Consider the following 25,539-nt stretch of genomic DNA (forward strand, 5'->3'; position numbering starts at 1 on the left):
GTTCCAATCCAGCTTACACCTATCAAACCCCTCATTTCCACCCAACCACTTGGGAAATCAGCACTGAGGACAGTATTCTGCACTTGGCCAAAGATGAGTTTTTGATGTTAAGAGCGCCCAATGAGGACCCCCTTCATGTAATTAGGGCTCTCCTTTCAAGCACAGCAGGGTCAGTCAAAACGGCGACTGGAATCAGCTCCTGGGTACATACACAGAAGTAAACCTGAAGGTGAACTTGTAAAAGATGCCTCCAACTCAAGGCCATGTAGCTCTGATTTGAAGTTTCAGAGTGATGGAGAGAACCTGCCCTTTGGTCCACAGTCAGGAGTAATGTGAAACAGTGGCCCTCTCTGGTTAAATAATTGGGTGTAATATCAATGCTGGATGCAGATAGCATGCTTAAACTGGGAAGCAAGGCCCCTTTATATGGGTTGGAGATATGTTTATTTTCCCCTAGCGGATCTGCACCAAGAACTGAACTGGTCTTAAAAATGTATGCAGATAATGGAGCAACACATCTCGGCAGCTGAGGTTCTTAGGACTCCTTGATGGATCACCCGTGCCCACATTTGTAAGGATTATGTGTCAATTCCACTGGAGATGCTGTTGGATGAAGCCAATGACTGTTCACATCAACATGGCTGAGATTCGACCTACTTTTCCATCAGTAACGATAACAAACACTGGCACAACTCTCTTGGGAGGCAGGAAAATGTTCTTGCCATTTGGAATCTCCAGACTGCAATGCTTATCAAGAGACGTTTTAGTGATCGACCTAGACCCAACCATAAAAAGTATATTTTTAGGATCCACTCTATTTTCTCTGATGTTGTTTAGGTTGTTTTTAAGTGTTCTAATTATGTGTTTTTAAATTGTTGTAACCCGCCCTGGGACCTCTGGGTGAAGGGCATGTAATAATATCACATCCTGTATGCAGAGGTAGTCTGAACAGAGACTCCTGCCATGCATCAAGGACCAAACCAGGTCAGAGCATCCATCTGCTGGCAGGGTAGAAGGAAAACCCAGAGATAACTATGTGAGTCAGAATTCTTCCCTAGGGCAGGCTCAGTTCTGTCCCAGAAGTCAAGTGAGAGAACCAGGGAAGATGAGCACCCAACAGGAGGCAATCGCTTGATTGGGACTGAAATGCAGAAAACTCTCGGATGGCCACTTACTAGCAGAAAAGGGCAACCAAAACGGTCAAGAGGCTGAAGCAACTGCCCTATATGAAAGATTACAGCATTTGGGTTTTGTTTTTTAATTTAGAAAAAATGCAAGGAAGGAGGAATTATGATAAAGGTGTATAAGAATACTCACGATGTGGAAGAAGTGAAGTTTTTATTATCATTATTATGATAGACCACCCCATAACCGAAGCTCTCTGGGAGGTTTACAGCAATTAAAACCATTAAAAACAAATATACAAATTTAAAAACATTTTTTAAAAATCCATTTAAAAACACAATTTAAAAAATTTAAAAACAATTTTAAACACATGCTTTAGAGAGGCACCTTTTCCAGGCTAATATGATTTTACTTCAAAGCCCTCAGCATCTGAAAGATGATTAAATTGTGATGATGTGGACTCATATTTTAGATCAAAATGAGTTTGCAGTTCTAAATACAGTGATTCCAAAACTTTTCATTTTTTCATTGAACATGGTTCTGTAAATCACTTTTTTATGAGATAAAAACTGTGAAATCAAAATATAGGTCGTAGATACTGGACGAAAATTTGCAGGCAGGGTTGAGGTGTAGTAGTAACATATTTTATGCCTGATTTCCCTGGTAATGAAAGGCTTGTGTGTTTTTGTGCCTCCAAAAAGTTTTTTAAAAATTGTCATGTGGTAAAAATGTTAACACATTCACCACAATTTTGGCAAGTATGAAAAAGTGTTGGACACCTCTGCTCTAAAGCATTATTTACTTTATAGTTCATGACATAAAAATGTGTATGTCTATATCCATCAAAATCTTTTCACATTCTCGGGTGAGAATACAGTTTGTAGGAGACCAAAGAATACATGCTATAGAAATCTGAGCTTATAGATCTCAATTATTACAGCAACAATATGCCATCTGTAAAACATGAACCAGAACAGGAAATTAGACACAAGTGTAAAAAAAAAAGCCAAGAATGATTTTGTAATAGTAATAGCATTTATTCAGTATTTTTCTCCCTCTCTCCTAACGTTAGAGCCCAATGGGGTCATCCAATGAAGTGGGATGTTGAAAGATTCATGACAGACAAAAGGAAGCACTTCTTCACATAGCACAAACTATGGAATTTGCTGCCACAGGGTGACTACAAACCTGGATAGCTTTAAAAGACTAATGCAAGGAGGGTAAGGCTGTCAATGGCAACTAGCCATGATGACTAAGGACTATCTCCACTACTGGATGCTGCAAGCCCCTGAAGATCAGTTGCTGGGACTCTCAAGTGGCGGAAGTGCCGAATGGAGTCATGTCCTCCTTGCAGCCTTCCCATGGGCACCTGACTGGCCACTGCCAGAGCAGGATGCTGGACTAGATGGACCTTTGGTCTGATCTAGTGGGGTTCTCCTTATGTTCTCCATGTACAGTAGGGCCCCGCTTTATGGCGTTCCGCATTACAGGGTTCCGCTGATGTGGCAGCTTTCAAGCAGGGGAAATTCCCCATTTTAAAGCCGATTTTGCCCTTTTGCAATGTTTTACGTCATTTTTTCGTGACGCGGCCCATTATAGTCTATGGGGCCCCGCTTTACGGCGATTTCTGCTTTATGGAGGGGGCCTGGTCCCTAACCCGCTGTATTAGCGGGGCCCTACTGTAAAACACCACGGGGGGGGAGAGATACTTGATTTTCTACTAGAAACTTACAGGGATATTTGGATGCACAGAACAAAGTCAACCATGTGAAATCGACCAGACTGAGCTGAACAAGAGGCAAAGGATGGAGGAAATGCTTGAAGCCTGTAAACTGACAAAATCCCAGTAGAATAGGATTGAGACAGTGAAGCAGCCAGTTCCTGCAGTCGCCGAGATTGGCAGAGACTCGCCTTGACCCATCCTTATTATGCAATCACTCTTATCCACAGGGGTAGAATTACTTGCACACTTCCCTGGAGGCACTGATATGCAAGGTTCCATTTCAAACTACCAATGATACTACAATTTCCACTCAGCAGGATTGCTCTCACCTTCTGGTGAACCTGCTTAGAATTCTTTTCTTTTTTTTTGGAGAAACCATCAGGGAGACAGATCTGTCCTGCATTGCATCAGATGCTGGTTTAGCAACGCTGCCGCACTATGCTTCCATGGTACTGGGCACCCGGTACACACTGACTTAGGAGGACTGGACTCCCAACAGCAGTCCCATAGGCTGCTTTGCATGAACCAAACAACATAAGCACTCTGCAGTGACTTTAAACTCAGCATAGTAATAACAACCCAAATCCTCTTTTACAACCAAGGACACCATGGTTCTTGGGGATGCTCAAGAGTCAAGAACAAAACTGGTTACTTTTATGTATGCCACGCTAACCCTAGAGTAAGAGCAGAAAACTCAGCAGTGTCAGCAATCTATGTCAAAGTTCTCTTTTTGGATTTCACTCAAGCCAAATAGACTCAAAGCCATGCAGCAAGGTGCAGGGGTGAGTCTCTGGCTTGTGCAGCATGGTTTGTGTGCTGCCTAGATGACCAAACTCCTCTCTGCGCATGGGACCTGTCGGCCACAAAAAAGATCAGATGATCTAGACGGCACGTGCACCCAAGTACACTATAGATGTGGGGGGGGGGTTATGGAGGCTTGAGACTCATCCCTCTGCCCCCTCAACAAAGGAGAGCTTTGGTCATGTGTGAAGACAGTTTCTGAACTCTCTGTTTATGCCACCTCTGTATTTAACAGAAGTTAAAGTGGCTCCAAGCGGCGCTAGCTGCATATAGGTGACAGGGCTTCTGATTGCCGGTATCATGATGCCAGCATACGAGTCTATGGGGTGACCATACTTGGGATATTGTGTACAGACCTCAAAAACAACATTGTGGAACTTGAAAACGGTAATCAAAATTATCAGGGGGGTGGAGCGACTCCCCTATGAGGAAAGGTTGCAGCATTTGGGGCTTTTTAGTTTAGAGAAAAGTAAAGTCAGAGGCGACATGATAGAAGTGTATAAAATTATGCATGGAGCGTAAGAAGCAAAGAGAGAACCATTTTTCTTTCTTTGGGCAGACGAAGGAAAGCACTTCTTCATACAACACTCTGATTTACTACTACGAGATGTAAGAAGGGCCACCATGGATTACTTTAAAAGGGGCTTAAGACAAAATTCATGGAGTCTCTCAATGGCTACTAGCCATCATGTCTGTGTTCTGCCTCAAGGGTCGGAGGGAGTGTGCCTCTGAATACCAGCCACTGTGGAACGAGAGTGGGGAGAGAATTGCTGCCGCTGCTGCTGCCGCCGAGCTCAGGTCCTGCTTGTGGGTTTCCCCACAACTGGTGGGGCACTGTGGGAAAAGGAAACCGGGCTAGAATGGGCCTTTCCTCTCATCCAGCTATAGGGCACCTCGTATGCCCTTCTGACTTAACCCAAGAACAAAACAAGGGAACAGCTGCATGAAGGTACAGGCTTTGCTATTATTTTTATGGAACACAGGCTACATATTCAGGCACATTAGACTTTCTAAAAAGTGTACCTCAAGTTAACATTAAATGTGACTTTTAAAAAAAGTTTCTATAAATTATTTAGATGGTTTCTCTCTCCTTTAAATTGGATCTATCCAGGAGTTAATAACACTTGCTGGTGCTCCAGCTGCATCTACTGGACGGTGTTCTAAAATTATAGATTACCGGAAGTCTGTTTTGACCCATATACAACAAATTACCTGTGTTACCTCTGGATTTTTTAATTATATTATTTGTTTAACTCCTTAATTCCATCAGAGGAAATGATTATTCAGCCAAATCTTGGTGGGAAAAAGAAGCTTCATCAATATACCAAGGATATAAAGTATACGGTTAAGTTAACAAACTTTGTCAAGACCAAGGAAGGTCAACAATTACATAACGAATTCATAGAAAAATGGAGTATTTTTGTAATGTACTGGCATAAGAAGGTGCAGTGTTCAGTATCAACCTTTACAATGCTGGGTGTAATTTAAAATGCATTAAATGATCTACTTATATGGCCTACGGCTTATGCAGTTCTTTATTTTTAAATTTTGGAATGAAGCTAATGTATAAGATTTTTGTTTATTAGTTTATTACTATGCGATATTTGGTTAAATTTGACAGACGTGCTAGTTCTCTTTTGTTTGTTTTTTAAATGAGCATCCTGAGTGATACACCAACGTAGCTTCAAATGGCCAACCCTGTAGCCCAGGCCAGACTACTTCGGGGGTACCCAAGCACACTCACATCATCTCAGCATTGCATGGATCAGCAGAGAGCTTGGGGCCAGGGTGGGTCCACACAAAGGTCCCCTGCCTCCGTGGGAGCTGGTGGCTGCAAGGACTTGCTCAGCTGCTCCCGGCTTCTGTTGGCCTGTCCAAGTGACTGACTTCATCTCTCTCGGGCATCATTCCACCTTTGGTGAATTTTGCCTGTCTCTCTGGTTTCTCCCCTTCTCCACCCCAAATGGCTCTTATGGACGGTGACTTAGCACTCAAGGCCTCATACTCCCCCCGCCAGCTGCCTGCCCCACTTGGGAGTAACAAGCCCCTTGCTCCCAGCTTTAACCCTCGACAAGGCAGCCTCTGAGCGCCCAGCATCCTCACGGGCCACTTCTTCCTTCCAAGGTCCTGCAGAGGAGCTGCTCACGCTTCAAGGAATGACCAAGTGCATCAGGCTGGGATTGTTGACCGGGGGGGGGGGGGCGACTAGCCTGAAAAGGTCTCCCAATATGCAAACTAGGAGGAAACATACCTCCATTTGACTGAGCCATTTGTCTGCTGAACAAACCTGAACCAGAGCGCTTTCTTTAGGATTTTTTTCAGTAAGGAAATGAAAACACATGGGGTTCTCTCCCTCTCCGCCAAATGCCACGTTAATTCTAAAAAGGCCTTTTTCATTAGATGATCTATACACGAGGGCTACAGATTACAAAAGCAGAAAATTAAATTGTAAACTGTACAATGATGCCTCGAAGAGAGAAAAGAGGAGGGAGCCAGGAGGGGAGAAATCAGAGACGCCAATTCCTCCGCCTGCCCTCTCTGCGCTCTGTCCTTCACATGGAATGAGCGCCAGGGAAGGCTACAGGGTTTCACAATCTATAAACCGCCAAGGATGGGTTAGATGCTTATCGCCTTTAAACTGTAACTCAGCCCTAACTAAAGTTCCCAGAGTTCGGTTCATTTTGGAGGATGGAAGGGCTTAACATGAATTAAGAGTTCCGATACTCCTTCTTCCCCTCCCCTCATCTCCCCAGTTGTACTTTCCACTGCCATTTCTCTCCAGCTCCAAGTGAGCACACCCAGGCTAAGGAAAGAATTTCTATTCCACTCCTGCATCGCACATGAAAAAACCCATTATTGCAAAAGGTCATTCCCCACCATAATCTTGCTGAGACCACCTGATCGTTGGGAGACTGACCCCCATCAGCCAGTCCACAGTTAAAAGAGTTTGCCACTCTTAGTCTGGACCCACCAATGCCCCCCCAATAAAAGGGGGGGAAGGCAGAACCATGGTGCCATAGTCTCTTCTAGAGTATGGTCCTCTGGGTCTCTGCCTTGTGGGGAACCTTCTCTCCTAGCTAGCCACCTCAGTTCATGCACGCACCTTGCATCACCCTCACTTAGCTCTCCCCAGATACCCACATAGTGGGGGAACCCACCCAGAACAGGCACATTTGTGCAAGGGCCTCTGTTCAAATGTGGCAACCACCAGTCCCATTCTAGACAAGTGAAAGCACAAACTGGAGCTATGACTCACAGTGCAATTCCACACAAGTTTGCTCAGAGATTAAGCCCAACTGCATTCAACAGGGCTTCCTCTCAGGCAAGTGTGCTTAAGACTGCTGCCTCGGTTAGCCAAAGTAAGGATTAACTTTCTGTAAGTCACCCTGGGAACCTGCTGAAGGGTGGGTATTAAAAAAAAATACAAAAGGATATTTTGCCTGGGGAAAGCTGCTGTATGCTGCAACACTTCAAAGGAAACAATTTGCAAGTGCATGATCCTTCCCCAGGAGAGCACATAGCTGTCACTCCTATGCAAGATGAAAGTGCTGAATAATACGGTCCCATGGGATCTTTGCTTATTCAGCTTCTGAACAGAAGCAGCCTGTATGTCCTCCCATTCCTCTTGTACCCTGTGGAAAGTTTAAAAACAAGAAAAAGAAAAGGCAATATTTGGACACTGGCAGTTCCCTAGATGACGCTTTCAATGAGCATCCTTGGCATGTCAGTTCCCACCCTGTGGAGCAGTCAAGTGGAGAGAGCCCATTGGATAGTAGACCACAAAGAAAGAGTGGTGGCTTTTGTGCAGAAGATGAAAAAGAGAAAAGTAACAGCTGAGGGTTTTGAGCATGCAGCCCACACAAGGAAAAGATTTTAAAAGATGTATTTATTCTTTTATTACTTGTTGTTTGCCACCCTGGGCTCCTTTTGGAAGGAAGGGCGGGATACGCAACTAAAACTGAAACTAATACTGAGGAGAATCCTCAGAGGTTTAGTGGGAAGAGTCATACCTCAAAAGGTGCCATGGAGAAAAGGACTGAGGGAGATGGCTATTTGCCTGTGGATCCCTGAGGGTGAAAGATTCAACAAGACAGAAGCAGTCGGCTAGATTGAGCCATTGACCAAGAGGTGGGGATGCAGGATGCACATGGAAGCTCAGCTGTCAGCTGGGGGGTGGCAGCTGTTTAAAGAACGGGTGCTGATGAAGCAGCACATGACTCCCAGAGCACCCCCAGAACCCTTCCCTGCAAGGCTGGCACTAGCCTGCACAGCTGTGCCCCCCCAGCACTATGTCTGTGAGGTGGCACATCTCCTAAGATTGTTTGGTGGAGCTCCTTGGAGAGGCACAAAGGCCTGAGGGCAGAATTGTCTTGCCTGGAGACTTTTGAAGAGAAGACAGGATGGCTATCTGCTAAAGCTACAGAATTAGCAGGCTGAACCACAAGACCCTGAGGAGTCCTTTCCAGTCCCATTTCTCTCTCACACACACGGTGTTTCTGGAAGGTTCCCTAAAGGCCTCCTTTTGTGCAGTTAAATGTCCCTCTGACTTCAGCAAGCAATGAAAGCTTGGTTTCCAGGGGAAAGAAGACCAGGAGACTTTTTGTTAAAAGGACCGTCAAGAGTGTTGTCCTGAGAAGCGAGCATTGCCCAAGGGGGATTTCCAACAGCAGCAAAAGCAACTGTCTTGATTGGTGTGACCCAGAGACAGGCTAGAGCCCTCTGGCCCTCCAGATTTGCTGAACTACATTTCCCATCCTCCCTGCCCCTGGGCTTTGCTGGCTAGGACTGGTGGAAGTTCAGCAACATCCGCAGGGCCAAAGGTTCCCCATCCTGGGCTAGAGGAAGGAGGCAGTGCCAGAGGAGGAGTGTTCGGCTCCTAAGGAAAGTCAGCATCCATTCTTCTTGTCTGGGCAATTGGGTAACTCTTCATTCTATTCAATTGGTTAATTTTTCTCCTAGCATCTTGAGAATATTGTGTAAGATGAGATGCATGAGAAGCATTCCAAAGACCTTGCAACTGTATACGCTCCCCACACAGGGACACCCAGAACTGCTGGTTTTTAAGATACCCCTGATGTTTGCAAACATACCTTTGCTCTGGAATGACATGCTACCGGCCAGCAAATCAGCAGCTAGGCCTCAGTTAGGGAAAGTAGGTCAGCCAATCATGGGCTGAGTGGCAAACATTCTGTCCCATACATTTTGACACACACCTCCAGCCCAGTGGCCACGAGAGACCTATAGTTTCCTTGTAGAAAGGGCTGGAGATGAAGAAGCAGTTAAGACTTCATCATGGAATCTTCTGCAGAAACATTGGGGCAGGCCCCCTCCTCCCTACCTTTAGGGAAGGGCCGGAGCTCAGCGGTAGAGCATCCCCTGGCATCTTCTGGGAATATGCCCTACCTGAGAACCTGGAGAGCCGCTGCCAGTCGGTGACCTAGATACTGACCTAGAGGGACCAACGGGTCTGACTCAGTAAAAGGCAGCTTTCCCGGTTCACCACATTTGGCCCACTTCTGTTAAGAGTCCTCCAAGAGACCTGGGTCCACGAAAGCCTGCCTGCCCTGAGGTGCTGGTGTGCACTCTATAAATCCAAAACAATGAGCTGCTTTATAAAGATTCAGCTTGCTGGGAATGCAACCTCAACCAAGTAGCAGCATATAGAGAGTCCTGGTTTGCATTTATAGATTGAAATATGGAACCCCAATGAGGAGTAAAAGAGCACAATCATGCCAACGTGGCATCAGAGAATGCCCACTGTCCAGAAACACTCCTCAACTAAGGCTGAGAGTCTACGACTTGCTCACCAGCATCCAGCAGGTCACTGACCAGGACTGGGCGCTGAGCTCTGGCTTCCAAGGGCAGCGCTCTTCCCTTGGAACCGCGATCAAGTCAAATGATGGCAGAACCTGCATCACCTCCTCAGCGGCCTGCTGCCTGCTCTGCCATTATTCCCCTTCATCTCCTTGTGCGTAGGCAGCTGCCTTGCATGGATACCCAGGACAATGGGCCCCACCGCCAGGCCAGCACCGTCTGCTTTGAAGGGAAGAGGCAAAGGCAGAGGCGAGCCAAGAACCAGGGACCTCCTCCTCCTCCTCCCAAGCCAGAGGGCTCCCATTCCTGCCCTCTCTCGCCAGGAGATGATGCACACCAGTGCCACGACAGGAAGGAATGTCTCACCATTCTGAGAGAAAGGGGAGAAGGGGGCTAAGCTCTGCGGCCCAATTACTCAGGGGTAACATTTTAGCTGACTGAGTTTTGAATCAATCTGACTAATCACTCAATTAAACGCGGCAGGCCAAAACGTGACTAAGCAAATGGATGCCTGCTGGTATGCCATAAGCAGGGATGTGTGTATTTGCCCTGAGAGTATACAGAATGAAGGATCTCTCTCTCTCTTTCTCTCCTGTTTAAAGCAAGTTTCTAGTCCTAATAGGTGTGAATAAAGGTATACACTCAGATTCTGCTTGCGTGCCTCCCACAGGCATCTGGTTGGCCACTGGCCTGATCCAGATTCAGGGCTCTTCTTATGCTCTTAGGACAAGGCATGCTGAAATATCAGACAACAGAGAGGACGCGGATGACAATTCCAGAGGGCCATGGATGAGGCTTGCCCCTCTAATCATCAGAATATTCAGGATAAGTTATTCAAAAATCGCAGTATTATGCACAATGACATCTTGCATATTTACAAAGACTGGGTATTCAACACTGGTCCTACTCAGAGTAGACCCATTTCAGTTACTTGACTTACATGACTAACTTAGGTTCCGTAATTTCAATGGGTCTTCTCTGAGCAGGACTTTGTTGAATACAACCCATACTCTTTACAAGTTGAAAAATTCAGTGGTTCTTGGTGCAGATTTTAATATTTCCTTACCTGGGAGCAGGAATGGAGGAGGAATCAACGTTAAACAGATATGAACACGAAATCTGGCAGTTCTGATCCAATCGAGGTTTGTCCAATACTCATGCATTTTCATATGCAAAAACCCTATACCCACATTTATTATTATAGGTATAATAAGTGAGTCAAACCCATGCAGTTTATTTCTGCAGAATAATTTTATAAGTATTACCACATTTTTATTCAGTCATGTGCACTGTTGTATGTATCTGTTTATGTGCTACTTATTTCAGAAAACCTGCAGTATATACACATATATTACTGTAAGTATAATGATTCATAGAATATGTGAGAACTGTTCACATTTTTAGTGGAGCTGATAAAAAAACCCCTTTGCTTCTAACTGAGATCCAGCAGTGAGAAGAGGATAAGAAAAAAAAGGTGGATAAGCTTGGTATTTTCAGAAAATTCTGTCCCTAAGTGGAAGCACACACAGCTCTGAATTTAAGCAGGAGTCAGGCACACAAAACATGTAAGGAATGTTGGGAGCCAAGTTCAAATCCAGCCTCAGTCAGGAAGCTCACTTGATGGCCCCACATACTACATAAGGCTGCAAGGAGAAGGAAAAGCAATTTAAACAGGGAAACAGATAAAAAGTCAGCATACGCAGAGTTTGACTTTTCCTAGGATAAAATTCCAGCTTTACAGGAGCAGGATTGCTCCACTTACTGCCTATGTTTGCAACAGCTTTCAAGCCTGAAAAGTCTGGGTGTTGGTGGGGCTTTTTTGTAGCAAAAGTAAGCAATCCCACCCAAAGCGTTGAGCTATTCCTCAACACACCATCTCCAGCTTTGCCACCAAACCTCACCAAGTATTTGGACCTGCGATACTCTGTGCGTGCGTGCATGTATGCAACGGCCCGCCCAGCAGCACAGAAGGAGCTAAACATTCAAACACCCGGTGCATTTGAGAGAGTGAAGCATGGAAAACTAATCTTATTTTAACGGTCTCATATACCAAGCAAATTTATCTGCGATTCCAGGCTCAATCATTTCGGCTTTAAAGATGTCTTCGCTTTTCTCCCTATCATATTTATTGATCCTATCACACAGATAGGACTGTGGCAAACAGATAACTAAAGCAGTTAACCCAGAGGTGAACTCTGGAGCCCAGAAGAATCTGCACGCAACACTAACAGCTGACTGGGTGGGAGATTTCCTGGCTAGATGCAGCCCAGAGGCACTCCCGGGTGAACAGGCTACTCCAAGCTGACCAGAATTCTCCAGGAAAACGGTCAGGATCCTGCCCCACAGCCCACCACCCTTTAGCTGTTGCCCTGCTCCTTCAGTTCAGGCCACATGTTGTGAAATGTTCCCTTCTTCACCAAGGGCTCATAAAGACGCTGTGCTCAGAGTAGACCCATGGAAATCAATGAGCCTACATTGGACTCAATGGCCTTACAGGCACTTTCCAACTCTACAGCCATGTCTATTAACTTCAGTGGGTCTATACTTGAGTAGGTCTAGCACCGAATACCAAGCAATGTTTATTGTTGGGTTTTTTTGCTCCAATGGAGAGAATGTCGGAAGCCACCTTAAACTGAGCCGGAGCCCTTGATCCACCTTTGCACCCTTGGTCCCAGGCTGTGGCCTGAAGGCACATGAGGCCAGCTCCCGGCTGAAGCTAAGCAGGGTCACGTTTGGTCAGTGCCTGGATGGGAGACCGCCTGGGAACCACATATAAAGCCGCTTTGGGTTTCTATCATGAAAAGAAAGGCGGGGTAGAAATGTAATAAATAATAGTAATAATATAGATGAAACTCAGTATCACCCACACTGACTGGCTCCTCAGGATTTAAGCAGGAATCTTCCCCAGCCCTCCCTGGAGACCCCCAGGGGTTGGACCCGAAAATCAGCTTTACAAGAACGGAGGTGTTGGAGTAAACCAGAGTGTCTTCCAAACGCTCATCTCATCTATAAAGCTTTAATCTTATTCAGTTTTAACCTGATGACTTTGGCGAGCTTATGAACACAACAGAATAAGAAGCAACAAATCTCTTGGCTCAGTGTTTATCCTGTGGTTTGGTGGTCTAGATGCTGAATACAGATTTAGGGATGCTGTTCTTCTCATTCATTGTCGAGTACCTGTGCCAGGCATGCCCTGTTGGAAGACCTGCTTGAAAGACTGGAAGAAGGCAGGAGGGCAGGGAAAGGTTCCCACACACAGGAATGAGAACAGCAGCACGGCCCAGCTACTAACCGCCCCTCTGGGGGGGACTGGCTCCATTTATAGAGCCTCCAAAAGCTGTCAGAGAAACCACAATCCAGCCAGTTTCCTGCTCCCCAGGGCTGGTTTTTCAGAACAGCAGCTAAACGGCCCCTGTCAAAAGCACCACTGGGAACCTGTCTCAGCAGGTCCTCTGCCGGGGGGGGCGGGCGATGACCCTTCATCACATGACATGAAACTTCCCTTTTAAAAAAGGCCGACTTTAACATTAAGGGCTATCCACACATAAAGCTCCAGCAGCGGCACTGAGGAGATGGAACTCACAAAAGGGTTCTGGGACTCAGTGTTGCCTGTGGCTGGGTTTTCTCCAGCTGCGTTAATGTGTTACTTTAAGCACTCAGCAAGGAGCACATACTTGCATGCACAAGGGCCCCAGGCCTACCCCAGGTCGCTCCAGCTAACAGCATCTTGTGATGCTGGAACGGCTGTGTTTCATTCACACTGTGAGCCACCTGGGGGTTTCAAGACAAGAAACGGGATACAAATCTAAGCATGCATTTGCATCATGAGGCTGCCTGGCAGGTCTCTCTGGGCAAGTGATGAAACGCAAGAAAGGCCAGAAGAATCCCAACACCTGCTACTTCTCTCTTGGGAAGGAACGGAAGGATGCTGCACCCGCTGATCTTCCTTAGCAAGCCTGGCCAACCTGGTACCCTCCAGATGTTCGGGGCTACAACTCTCTCTGCTGACTGGGGCTGATGGGAGCTGTAGTCCAAGGCACCTGGACGGCCCCAGGCTGGCACAGGGCTTTAAACAAAAGGTAACAACCAAGACTTTCCACTGGGCCCGAGGGCCAGGGTAAGTGGGCCAAGACTGGATCGATACCCAGCTCTTGCTGTGGCTCATTCTCGTTGGGCAGAACATCAACTTTTGCACAAGGGGAAGTTTTCAAACAGTCTTCAAGGGCAGCCCTACATCGAGCAGAAATCCAAGCCAAAGCAGGGCTAGAAGGGCCAGAAATGGTAGAAGCATCCCTAGCCAGCCTGGCCCTGTCTCCACCTGAGACTCCTGCAAAGGAGAGCACAAGGACCCAGCAGGAGGGGACAGAGGTCTCACCTAGGAGAGGGTGCCCCACCCCACCCCAAACAACAGACCCAACATCCAACAGTTCTGCCTTGTCCAGATTCTGCTTCAATTTGCTTGCCCTCCTCCAACCTGTAAGAGCATCCGGATACAAGGGACCCAAGAAGAAGCTTTTAACTCCAATTAAAAAAGCAGAAGGAAATCAACCATGGCAGGCAGCCATGCCATTCCCCTTGGCCTGGCTAAGTCACTTTTGTTACCCCCCTCTCCAGTTGGGATTGCAGAAAGATGAAATTCAGGGCCAGGTTTCAAATTCCCCTCCTCACCCCCAAATGTGAAGGCCTGGTCCTCAGTGCACTCCAAAGGACGCCCTCTGGAAGGTCAGGCTTATAACCCTCCCAATGCCAAATGACCCCATCAGCCTGCTCAAGGGGCTGCCCCAAGCTGGCATCCAAGATGTCATGACTCCACCCACGTGACTCATCTCCGGCTGGCCAGAGGCAGCAAAAAGAGCACCTGTTCCCTCCCCGGCCAACATTTCATCTTGGCAACCCAAAGTGACTCGCGAGCAAAAGCTCTCGGCTGGGGGTTCAAGGTCGAGAACGTTACTGCCTTGTTTTCTCAGGACTGGTGGGGTTGGGCAGAGTTTGTGGTTTGGCCCTCCACTCGCCTCTTCCTCCCCCACCAACGTCTGCACACACAGATACAGCCTCGCATGGAAACCTCAGCGGCGGCGTTATCAGGACCTTTTCTTTTCTTTTTATCGTGAGCGGCAGAGTTCAGGGAGTGCAGGAAAGGAGGGGGGTCAGGTGCAGGTCAGGGTGTGGTGCTGCCCTGCTCCCTTATCAGCCGCTGAAGAAAGTGAATCCACCTGGTTTGTTTCTGGCTGTTAAGTGCGGCAGGGTCAGCCAGCATAGCAGGTCACACAGAGTTCACTCTTCCTCCGGCCTCCACGGTTATCTCGGCAGCAGTTAGTTCATCAACTTTTTCCACCTTGCAAGGAGCGATTTCCTGATCTGCAGCTTGCCCCTCCTTGTAATCTAAATAGACAAGCTCAGCACTCGTCTGCAGCCTTGCGCATAATGCGCTGGTTCACGCTGGCCACTCCCCCAGCCTGCTGCTAATGGGATGACAACCCGTTAGCAAAGGTTCAGCTGTTTGCCTCTCCTGATAGTCCCCCAAGGGCAAGGCGTGTCTCCGCACAGGAGGAAAGGGCGTTCTCCGGCTGAAGTTGCACCAGCGACTTAACCTGTCTAGATTTTAGCAAGGGCCCAATTCACTGTAGCTCAGAAGAGACCTTTCCACTCAGGAGTGATGCACAGACTTATCAAAACAGGAAAAGGCATACTGGCCTTGAGAGCTTTGCAGGGAGGTACATTGGTGTCCTGGGGTGAAATGAACCAACATTTCGAGAGTGACGAGAAATGAAAGGCAGGACAGTAAATAAAAACTTCGGAGGAAATTCCTAACTGGAGCCATTTAGAGACTCAAATCTCCATGGCTGGAAGCCTTCAAAACTGCAGGCACCTGCCTCACAGGCCACGGATGCGGTGCGGCAGCCGTTGCCAACCACCTGTCAGGCTTACTTTGGGATTTCTCCTGCTCTGCTTCACACTAAGGTTCCTGGCAGTCAAAACAAGATTGACATTGCAGGCCAGTCTGCCTCTAACTGAAAGCCACCCTAAACAACTTTAAAGGGGCTTTTCTGTACTAATCAGGGATCCAAAAAATGTTGGACAGAGATGAGTTCAGGATTACTGCCCTTACTAAAACCAAGAACATTGCTTCCAACCAGCAAGAACCCGGGGTCTTCATCATATAAGACACATACTAGCGAACCCCTGTGAGCAGGCAGAGAATGCTTCCTTCCAGTCACTTAACTGTACCCCATGAAGACTGAACATGAGTTGCTGCTGCTGCTGCTGACACGTTCTGTGCAAGAGCCATCATCCACTCTTGTGCAACTTCCATTCATAACTCCAAGGGCTTCTATGAATGTTCCTGGTAGATTGTGCCTATGGAAAATTATTCCAATGCTCCTTTTACAGACTTGCACAATTCGCAGCAGAAGTGGATTCAAAGGCATGCCCCTTAGCTAGCACCAGTACAATTTCCAATACAGCACATTGGACAGAATCCTGGGTTTGGATATGAAAGGCGGATGTTCACCATGGGATCAAACGTGATACTCTCATTAGGTGTCTGTAGTGGGGAAATTATGTCGCTCAACCTATTTAAGCTCATGGGGTTTCTGCAAGGATCACATTAGATAAGGCTGTAGAAGAACCTACTCTGAACCCTTGAGGAATGCATTTTAATTTGTCACTTCCCCCTTGCGGTTTCTGCCCCTGAAGTGCATCTTTCAAAACAGTGGTTGTCAGTCACATGGAAAAGCCAAGTGATGCACCGTCAAAGATGCAGCTCTGTCGGATACCACCTTTGTGCCCCACCAGCAAAGTGTTCTGCCTGGCCCCTATAAGGACCACCCATGATGCAGCACACTTCTCTCTTTCTCTCCAGAGCAGCTATGTCTGAACAGTGTGTGAGAATGGAACTACAGACATTTGAAAGCTCAAGCTGCCTCCCCAAGAATGTGCAATGCAGAAGATGGCTGAAGTGCCACCTTCACATCCCACGCAGCTGCGTCATTGGAGCGTCTAACAATAGTGCCACTCCAAGAAACTTCATGAGTTGCTCGTGTAGTTGGGTTGGACAGTCAGGAATCACACCATGAATATGATGTGATCCCTTCTCCCCTAGACATAGGAGGATTAAATGGTCTTCGGACATTTCAGCTAGGATAGCTGCCTTCTTAGAATCCCCTTCGGCCCTTGCTCATAAAGAACGTATTATGAATGCTACTGATTCCCAACCCAAATTAGCTGCCTATTCCAACTTGGCCCTTGCCCTGGACCCCTTCCTAAAATTTAACCCTCGCCATTCAAAGCCTCGCGGCTCCTTCCGCCCCACCCGCTGGTTTGACAATGAGTGCGTTGCTGCCAAGAAAAATTTGAGGAGGATCTATCTCACCTACAGAAGCAATAATTCCAACTATCTGCCGACGGAATATTACGCTGCCAAGCGCTTTTACAAATCCCTTTTGGTCTCTAAAAAGAGACAAGCTACTCTCGCCGGGTGGAAGGCGCTAATCAACGCCTCTAAACTCAATGATTCTAAGCTCTTCTGGGCTCTGGTCACGGACGCCCTGTCCTCTTCGAATCCGGTTGCTTGCCATATTCCTTCCCACGTTTGGGAAAAACACTTTTCCGATTTGTTTAAGGAGCCCACATCCTTTTCTTCCAATAGGTTAGACAGCTTTGACTTCCCGGACCTTCCTCTTTGGCCCCCTGTCTCGCAGAATGAGATTATTTCTCTTATTAAAGGCCTGAAGGCTGGTAAAGCCCCCGGCCCTGATGCCATCCCTCCTGACCTTTTGAAGTCACAATCAGCATGGTGGGCCCCCCTCCTCTCCAACCTTTTTACTTGGATAAACAATTCTGGTTTTATCCCCGCTTCCTGGCTCGATGCTATTGTGATTCCCATCCATAAAAAGGGACCTCAGGATAACCCTCAGAATTTTAGACCTATTAGTCTGCTCTCTACCGTTGGGAAACTATATGCTAGGTACCTTAACGGTAGACTTACCACCTGGATTGAGGAGGAGAATATCTTAGGCCCCGAACAGGCTGGTTTTAGAAAGTCCAGATCCACTCTCGACCATTGTGCCCTGTTAAACCACCTTGTGGAAAAGTATACCGGCCCCCTAGGGAATGGTCTTTATGTGGCCTTTATCGATCTTAAATCGGCCTTCGACTCAATTCCTAGAGACAGGCTCTGGGCAAAGCTTCTGCAAACCACCATTGACAAAAGACTCCTTTTCCTTATTTTTCAACTTTATCAACCTTCCACTCTACGGGCTCGGTGTGGAACAGATGGCTCCCTTACCAACCCTATTCCAGTTACCAGAGGGGTGAGGCAGGGCTGCATATTGGCCCCTACCCTCTTTAATCTTTATCTAAATGACCTTCGTTCATTCTGTCACTCTGCCATTTTTCATCCTCCCAAAATAGCAGACCATGCCTGTCCTCTGCTGCTTTACGCCGACAACACGGCTCTTCTGTCCCTATCTAGAATAGGCCTTAGACGGCTCTTTCGCGCTTACATGGCCTATGGTGATGAAAATTTCTTGACCATTAATTTTTCAAAAACTAAAATCTTGGTTTTTTCTTCTCGGCCTTCTATTTCAGATTGGCGAATTAATGGTCAGAGGATTTCCCAAGTCAGGGAGTATAAGTATTTGGGGATAATGTTCCACTCTTCACTCTCCTGGACCCCCCACCTACGCTCCTCTGTACCCACGGCCAAGTTCTTGGCTAAAGCGCTACTCCGCTATTTCTTTTCTAAAGGCGGGCAATTCATACCTGATGCCACCAGAGTCTTCTCCGCTAAAATTGCCCCCCAGCTCCTCTATGGAAGCCCAATTTGGATCGCGAATTTCTGCCCCAAAATTGAGGCTGTTCTTTCCAATTTCCTCCGCTCCATTTTTGGAGTGCCCCGTTGTGTCCCTAATGCAGTCTTAAGACTCGACGCCGGACTCTCCTCTTTAGAATGCCTTTCTTGGTCCCGAACATTGTGTTTCTGGTCCAAGATAGCATTCGCTGATCCTGCGCCGGGATATCTCAATGCCATGCAGATTGACCGCTTCAGCAGTTCCTGGGCCAAAGTGGTTCAGCACAAACTTTCTTCTCTTGGCCTCTCTACGGAGTTTTTAGCCACACTCGATTTTGGCACTGCCAAAATGACCATTAACAGGCGCCTAAAGAACATAGATCTTCAGTGTGACATAGCCAATGCCGCTAAAACCTGCTCCCCCCTCCACTCTGGATTGAGGTTCTTTTCCCCCCTTCCTGCCCTGTATCTTGAATTTTTAGATCTGCCGCGCTATAGATTAGTTTTTACCAGGGCTAGATTTAACTGTTTAGCATCAGCCCTTCTTGAAGGTCGCTTTCGGGGCATCCCACATGCTAATCGGCTTTGCCCCTGCCGACTTAATGAAATTGAATCTCTGTTTCATGTTCTTTTTATTTGTCCTCTTTACTCCACTGAATGCATCAAGTTCCTAAATCCCTTGATCGTGAATTCGCTTGGAGGTACAATCTTGGACAAACTGAAGTTCCTTTTATACGGCACAGATAAATCAATATCGCTTGGGGTTGCCAAATTTCTCCATGCGGCCCAATTTTTACGCAGTAAATACATTTCTAGTATTTCATGTTGATTTTCTTGTGCTAGATGTATCTACTTGTTTATCCTTTTTTATCTTGCCTGTTTTAATTTTCTTATTTGTATAACGGGTCTATGACCGTACAATAAACTGTACTATGATGTCATCAACACATGGCCAGGTTTAGCTAGCTAATGACACTGATGATGGTTAAAGAAATTCTTATATTGCCCTCCCTCTGAAATGGTGAGGGGAGAAGGCATCCCTGCCACCACAGTGTTGTAGTGGTGGTTTCTCTGATGACCAGTGTTGCAAAAACGTCACCCTGGGATTTTACCTCTGGTCATGTTACACGTGACTAACTGCAGCAGAATGCAGACCTGAATGCACATCCCAGCAGGAATAATGCTGTATGTATGGAACACACCAGCTTTCAGATGATTATCTAAATGCAGATAGCTGTCCATCTAGAGCAGCCTTTCCCAACTAGTGGGCCACCAGATGTTGTTGGACCACAATTCCCATCTTTCCTGACCATTGGCAATGCTGGCTGAGGCTGATGGGAGTTGTGGTCCAACAACATCTGGTGGCCCACTAGTTGGGAAAGGCTGATCTAGAGGAAGGATTGTAGTTCATCAGTAGAGCACATGTTTTGCATGCAGAAAGTTCCAGGTTCAGTTCACAGCAGGGCTGGGAAAGGCCCCTCCCCCAAACCCTGGAGAACTGCTGATCTTCAGTGCAGGTCATACTGAGCTACATGTCCCAGTGGTCTAACTCGATACAAAGCACAATTTCCTGTGTTTCTTCCTGTTTCCTTTACTCCCAAAGGGAAGGTCATCCGGATCTGCATCCCAATCAACCAGTTGGTGACATGTGATAGGACTGGGTTGTGAAAGTACAGACCCAGATACCTAAGCTATAGAGACTACTCCCAACCTTCCTTCTACAAAGAGGTGCAAAATAATTACAAAAGGCACCTTTTCATTGGGGTTGCACACTAAACCCTATCCCGGATGATCCTGCAGGCTCAATTTTCAGTTGTCATCTCACTTGGTTGCACCAACCGGGATTTCACCAGGATTCAATGAGGTTCACCCAGCATATCAATAGGCAGCCTGGAGTTCAGGCACACCTCACAGCCCTCACTGAGTAATTATGGCTCCTTCCAAACCGCAGAGAGATTAAATGCTATTTTCAGCTCTCCATAATCCTATTGGGTCACCGCACGAACCCCTCCTCTTCCCTGTGCCGAGGTCGGGAATCAATTCTGGAACTGGTCAAGGGGAGTAATTTTCTCTGCGGCTTTTAACAAATTGTCGTGCCTTATATCGCTGGATGGCATCAGCCAAAGGCCACTTGTATTTGTCGATTAGCACTGCTCAATTAAATTCCTCCTCTTGCTGGCATTGAGAGCTAATCTGCTCTAAATGGCAAGTAAGCTTCTTTCTCCGTGTGAAATTGGTCCCAGATTTCAGCCATGATTTCCACCTGTTTGGGGTCTTGCCACGCTCCGCAAGCAAGGCAGGGTCAGCCAGAGTGCCAAGAGACCAGGCAGAGTTCAGGCCAACACTTCCACTACCAGTAGGTTAATTATAACTTCTCTCTCTCTCTCTCTCTCTCTCACACACACACACACACACACAGAGCTTGTTTCAACTCCCAGTGACCTTACCTACTTAATTTTTTTTACATCTGTGGAGTAAATTTCTGTCAGCAAAACTGAAAGGCCAAGCAGAGTTCAAAGTAACAATTCATGTGTGTATATATATATATATATATATATATAAAAGGTTGCCCAGAACTAAATTGTAGCCTTAAATAGCAGACCTCCCATAAAACATACAGTGGCTTTAGGTGAGTAGAGCCATTTCCCTAGAACGCAAAAAACCAAAAACCAAACCCAAGCCAGTAACCAACTCTGGTGCACGGCACCTGCTCTCCGAATTTGCTCTCTCCAAAGTGGCATTCAGATGGAAGCCAGCTGAGCACATCTTGACTTCCAAAAATTTACATGCTGCCATCAGGGTGCCCTTCCAAGGAGGTATTCTCAGCAGCATAAATCAAGCTCAGGGTGTGTCCAGACTGGAGCTTCCTGTAGCCTTAAGGTCAGCACTCACATGCTGAACTGGAAGTATGAAAAAGGAAACCAAGCGGGCACCTTGTCACAGGGCATATGTGGACAGAGGCTGGATGAGCCCTGGATGATGTTAACCATGTGGATACTGATACACTGTGCAGTGGAGAACACCACATGGCAAATTCAGCATGGCTCTATGTGTAAATCTCATGACTGCATGGCTGGATGATCTCCAGGAGTCCTGCATCCCACTGTGGCCGGCCAGGGACCTTGAAGCTCAAACGTGGTGTGTGGAGGTGGCAGCTCTCACCTGCCTATACTTATGCACATGGGCACACAACTATGCGGCGACTGTGCCAAGCACCAATGAACAGAAAAATTGCATCATGCCACTCGTCAGCTGAGCACCAAGGCATAAGAAAACAGATGGATAAAATCAGATCCTGGCAGGAGGTTGGTGAAGGGGTTTGCTGGAGACCCTTGGAACTTCCATACATTTAGTGCATGTAGCCTTCCTTAGCACACAATTGAACTGCGCAATCTTCCAGCATCTACAATGAGCAGTATTATTGGAAATGAGTTCTCGGATGCAAAAGATCTATAGTCTGGCCCAATAGGGCTGCTCTTATGGTCTTCAAGCCCCTTTAGAGGGTTTGGCTGAGAGAACAAAATCACAATAGCTGATACCAAACCCCACTAACATAGACCAACAGCATGCAAGCCACTGTACAAAGATGTGGCATGATTCCTACCCCAAGGAGGTACCACTTACAAAGGGGCAAAGGCAAAACAACCACCAGTTAGTGGCAATGGGATAGGGGAGGGTCAAGTGCCAAGGGCAGGAAAAAGATTTGACAAAGAAAAGCATTTGGAGAAGAAAGTGCAACAGAATGACAGGCTAACAGCAGCAAACCAACAGCACTTTGCCTTTCACGTAAAACTGCAAAATCACTGACAGCAGAAAAGCCGATAAAATCAAAAGCTGTCCAAGGGACTACATGGAAGATTCTCATCCCCAATGCCACTGCATGAACTTGAGAGGCTAGAGAAAGTCAGGGGTAGCATCTGACCAGGACTCTTCCATCTGCAGAAGAGCTCTTTGAACTTGGGCCATGGGATGTCACCTGGTGGCGCACCAAACTCCTACTCTCCAAGTGCCTGCTTGGCATTCTTCAGCACCTCCTCTGTGGCAGGTGCCTATTCTCCCCTGCCAAATTCACTGACTCAACTCCAACTCTTTATTAATGAACGCAGTTGCTTTCTCCAAATACTCCTCTCCCTCCCAACTGGGCCTGATGTTCCAGGTGTCCTCGAAAGTCCAACAGGCATGTCCCTCCCCTCCCCATCTCACCCCCACTAGCAAGCTTGTGCTTTCTCAGCAGCCACTGTAGAGGGCAGGCCTCCAAGAGGAGCGCAGAAGAATCAAGTATCCCATGGACCCCCCTCCGCCCTCCTCTGCAGCTGTGGTGGTGACTGGGCTGTTCCCCTCGGTTGTCAGAATGTTTGAAAGCATTCTGTGACAATGCACTTGCGAAGCCACTGGGGGGTTGGACTGGGGGGAGAAGGGGAGGTTCTTGTATACCTGCCCCCTTTCAAACATGTAAACTGCACATAGCACATACTGAGCAAGTTACACAGAAACAGATGCGGGCATGTTCCATGGAAGCAACAAGAACCCAAGATGTGTGGCCTGCCCCACAACTGAAATAAAACAAATGCCCCTTCTAAATGCTTATCCCCACAGCCACCCTAAAAAGTGGGGAAAGGGTAGCAGCTGTTTTACAAATCTACACAGGCGTTACAATTTTCAACATTGTAGGCAGGCTATAATCATGGCAGAGTTGATCAGACTTTGTGGCTTTTCACAGGAGTTAACACTTAGGAACTTGCAGGGAGTGCTCAGTGGTGGGACTGGCACCTGATGGCAGGGTCCACCCCTGGCCTCACTGGGCAAGTTTTGGAGATAAATGTTTTGGAGATTACACCACTTCTGCATCTCGCCATCAGTCACCAAATCAGGTCTGATTCCTCTTCATTTCGAGGGTGAGATGGGGAAGCTGGGAGTGTGGAGGGGGACTTGACAGGAGCAGCCCAAGGCATTCTGATGCCTGAGACCAAGGACAAGATTCTCCCCCACCTTCCACGTGCAGAAGCTGGCCAGCCGGGCGGCTGAGCTTCATTCAGCCCTGGCAATGGGACAGGGTACTGCACCTCATGTGAGGACAGCAGCAGGCTTGCTTGGGGGGCGCAGGGCAGGCTGCCCCAGCAGGAAGCATCACCGGCTCATGCTTTGCTCCTGGTGGTGAGATGGGAGAGGCAGCGGGCAACACATGACTATTCTTAGCCACGTGATTCTTGTGCTCTAAAAGGAGCCGCCTTGATAGTGCCTGAATTTTAAGCACCTTCTCAGGCCAGTGCACTCTTCCAAGGCATTCCCAAGAGATGAGTAAAACAGCCTGTGGGGGGTGGGGTAGAGGTGTGTATGTGGGGAGAGATCCCTTTGAAATAGCTGGTCTCCATGAGATCCATCAGATAAGCAGAGGGTAACAAGCTTGATTTGGCATCTTGGCACTGGGGCTTGGCATCGATCCTAAACTCCTCAGAGATGCTCTCAAGGTAGAATTTCTTGTTCGGATAAGGAATCTTTGGACTTTCCTCTCCGCTGCCTGAACATGTCACAGTTGGCAAGCGCATCATGGCTTCTGGATTGCATTGAAGTCTAACCCCAAAAGGATAACTGAAAAGGCTTTGAAGTCCTCCTCCTGGCTTTCCGCCGCTGCTGTTGAGCAATGCATCCAAAGGCAGAGGGAGGGGAGGCGTCTCAAAGGATTTCCCCCAGCGACTCCTCTTCAATGCTACTGGAAAGACAAGGCAGACCCAAATGTGCCTTTGGAAGGGCCCTTGTGAAGACTGTGTGCCCAACCCTGGGAATGGAGTGTGTGCCAGGCAATCTCCTTCCCATGCCACTACTATCCTTTCCTGAGCAGGACGAAACTGGGTTGAAACAGGGCTGGGACTGGGGTGAGGAGGGAAGGGTCCATTGCCTGATGCAACTCCTCACAAGGTCCCCTTTTCTTTTCCCCTTGGAACAGCCTGTAGTCAACGTTGACCCAAAAGTCTGACATGTGGGAGATTGCTCTGTGGGCCTGTACGAAAGGCAGCAAACCCCAAGGAGAGTCCAACTTTAGATAGATTGTAAGGCATGAAAAAAACAAAGGAAAAAATGCTTCAGAGAGAGAGTGGCGGTGTTGGCTGTGGCGGGGAGAGAGAAAATCAGTAAGAATCATTTCTATGCCAAATCCAGAGTAGGTTCCTGATGGATAGATGGGGAGAAACCATCCAATCAGACAGGATCATGGGGCTTGCCAGGTTGTGCCTGTAGGCATGGATAACACCCCTCTGCACATTGTTCAGCCCATGGAAGCAGCAGCTTTAACAGGGAGAGATCTTTCTCCCCCTTCTTCCCACCTTGATGTACTTGAGATGATGCTCAGGCCATGCCTGGGGGAGGCTCATGGCACGGAGAACTCAGCCATTGGGGTGAGGGAGAGGAACTGCTGGGCTTGGCACATTTCCCACAGCTCTGGACCCACAAAACACAGAGGGGCTGCTATTGCTTTTCGTAATAGGGACGGGCAGGCAGGGAGAGCTGCTGTCACTCACTCTCTCCCTTTGTTTTGCCATGGAAGACGGAAGCCTGAGCTGTTCATCCCAGGAGGAGACAGTGAGCTGAGGGGTGGGCCCATCTGCCCCATGGTGCCCTCCCTCATGTCTTTCCAAGTGCACCATTTAGGAGAAGGGAGAATCTTTACATTGCTGGGTCAAGGAGGGAAGTACACCTGGGACCTCCACCTTCAAACACGGTGGAGCATCTGGATGGTCTCTTAGGCTCCCGTACGCTGTTGCTGGTGCACTGTGTGCCCATGGAGCCAGCAGCCTTAAGGAAGCTCAAGCCAGCCAACCTTTTCTACGGGTCAACGTGTTTAAAGAGTTATATTGCCCGAACAACATTTATCTGGCCGTAGCTACAGCTGAACAATAACAAAAGAGTAACGGTAGTCTGATTAAAAATGCCACCCCACAGGCTGTGCGAGACCAAGGTGGCTCCAGAGACTGTCCTCTCCCACTGCCTCATCATGGACCAATGACAAGTTGAAAAGGACTCAGCCAGCAGCTGGAAATCTGGATTAGGAGCGTAATTCATATTGTGCCTCTTAGGAAGAATCAAATACGCACACACAGAGACTGACAGACATTTTGCACTTACACGTAACTTTATACATGCTAAGGCTAAGGCTATCTGCTCCTTTACTCTCTTCTCTTCGTCCACTACTCCAGGAGCTCCAAAAGAGATATATAGAAGATCATAGATTTGGAAGGTACCTCAAAGGTCATGTAGTCCAACCCCCTCAATGCAGGAAACTCACTCACCA

At 47.5% G+C, this 25,539-nt stretch overlaps 1 protein-coding gene across 4 annotated transcripts in view; it reads right to left on the bottom strand.

Moving 5' to 3' along the window:
• EXOC6B (exocyst complex component 6B) overlaps positions 1-25,539 on the bottom strand; it is a 306,373-nt gene that overhangs the window by 28,126 nt on the left and 252,708 nt on the right. Inside the window, exon 21 of one of the 4 annotated variants that reach the window (XM_061583688.1) lies at positions 7,213-7,281. The exons of the other annotated variants lie outside the window; for them this stretch is intronic. Within the exon in view, the coding sequence (XP_061439672.1) occupies positions 7,228-7,281 (54 nt within the window). The 3' untranslated portion in view covers positions 7,213-7,227. Of the gene's footprint in view, positions 1-7,212; positions 7,282-25,539 lie in introns of those variants that run through there. 4 annotated transcript variants of the gene reach the window in all.

The sequence above is a fragment of the Rhineura floridana genome, chromosome 9 (assembly GCF_030035675.1).
Source record: "Rhineura floridana isolate rRhiFlo1 chromosome 9, rRhiFlo1.hap2, whole genome shotgun sequence".
NCBI lineage: Eukaryota > Metazoa > Chordata > Lepidosauria > Squamata > Rhineuridae > Rhineura > Rhineura floridana.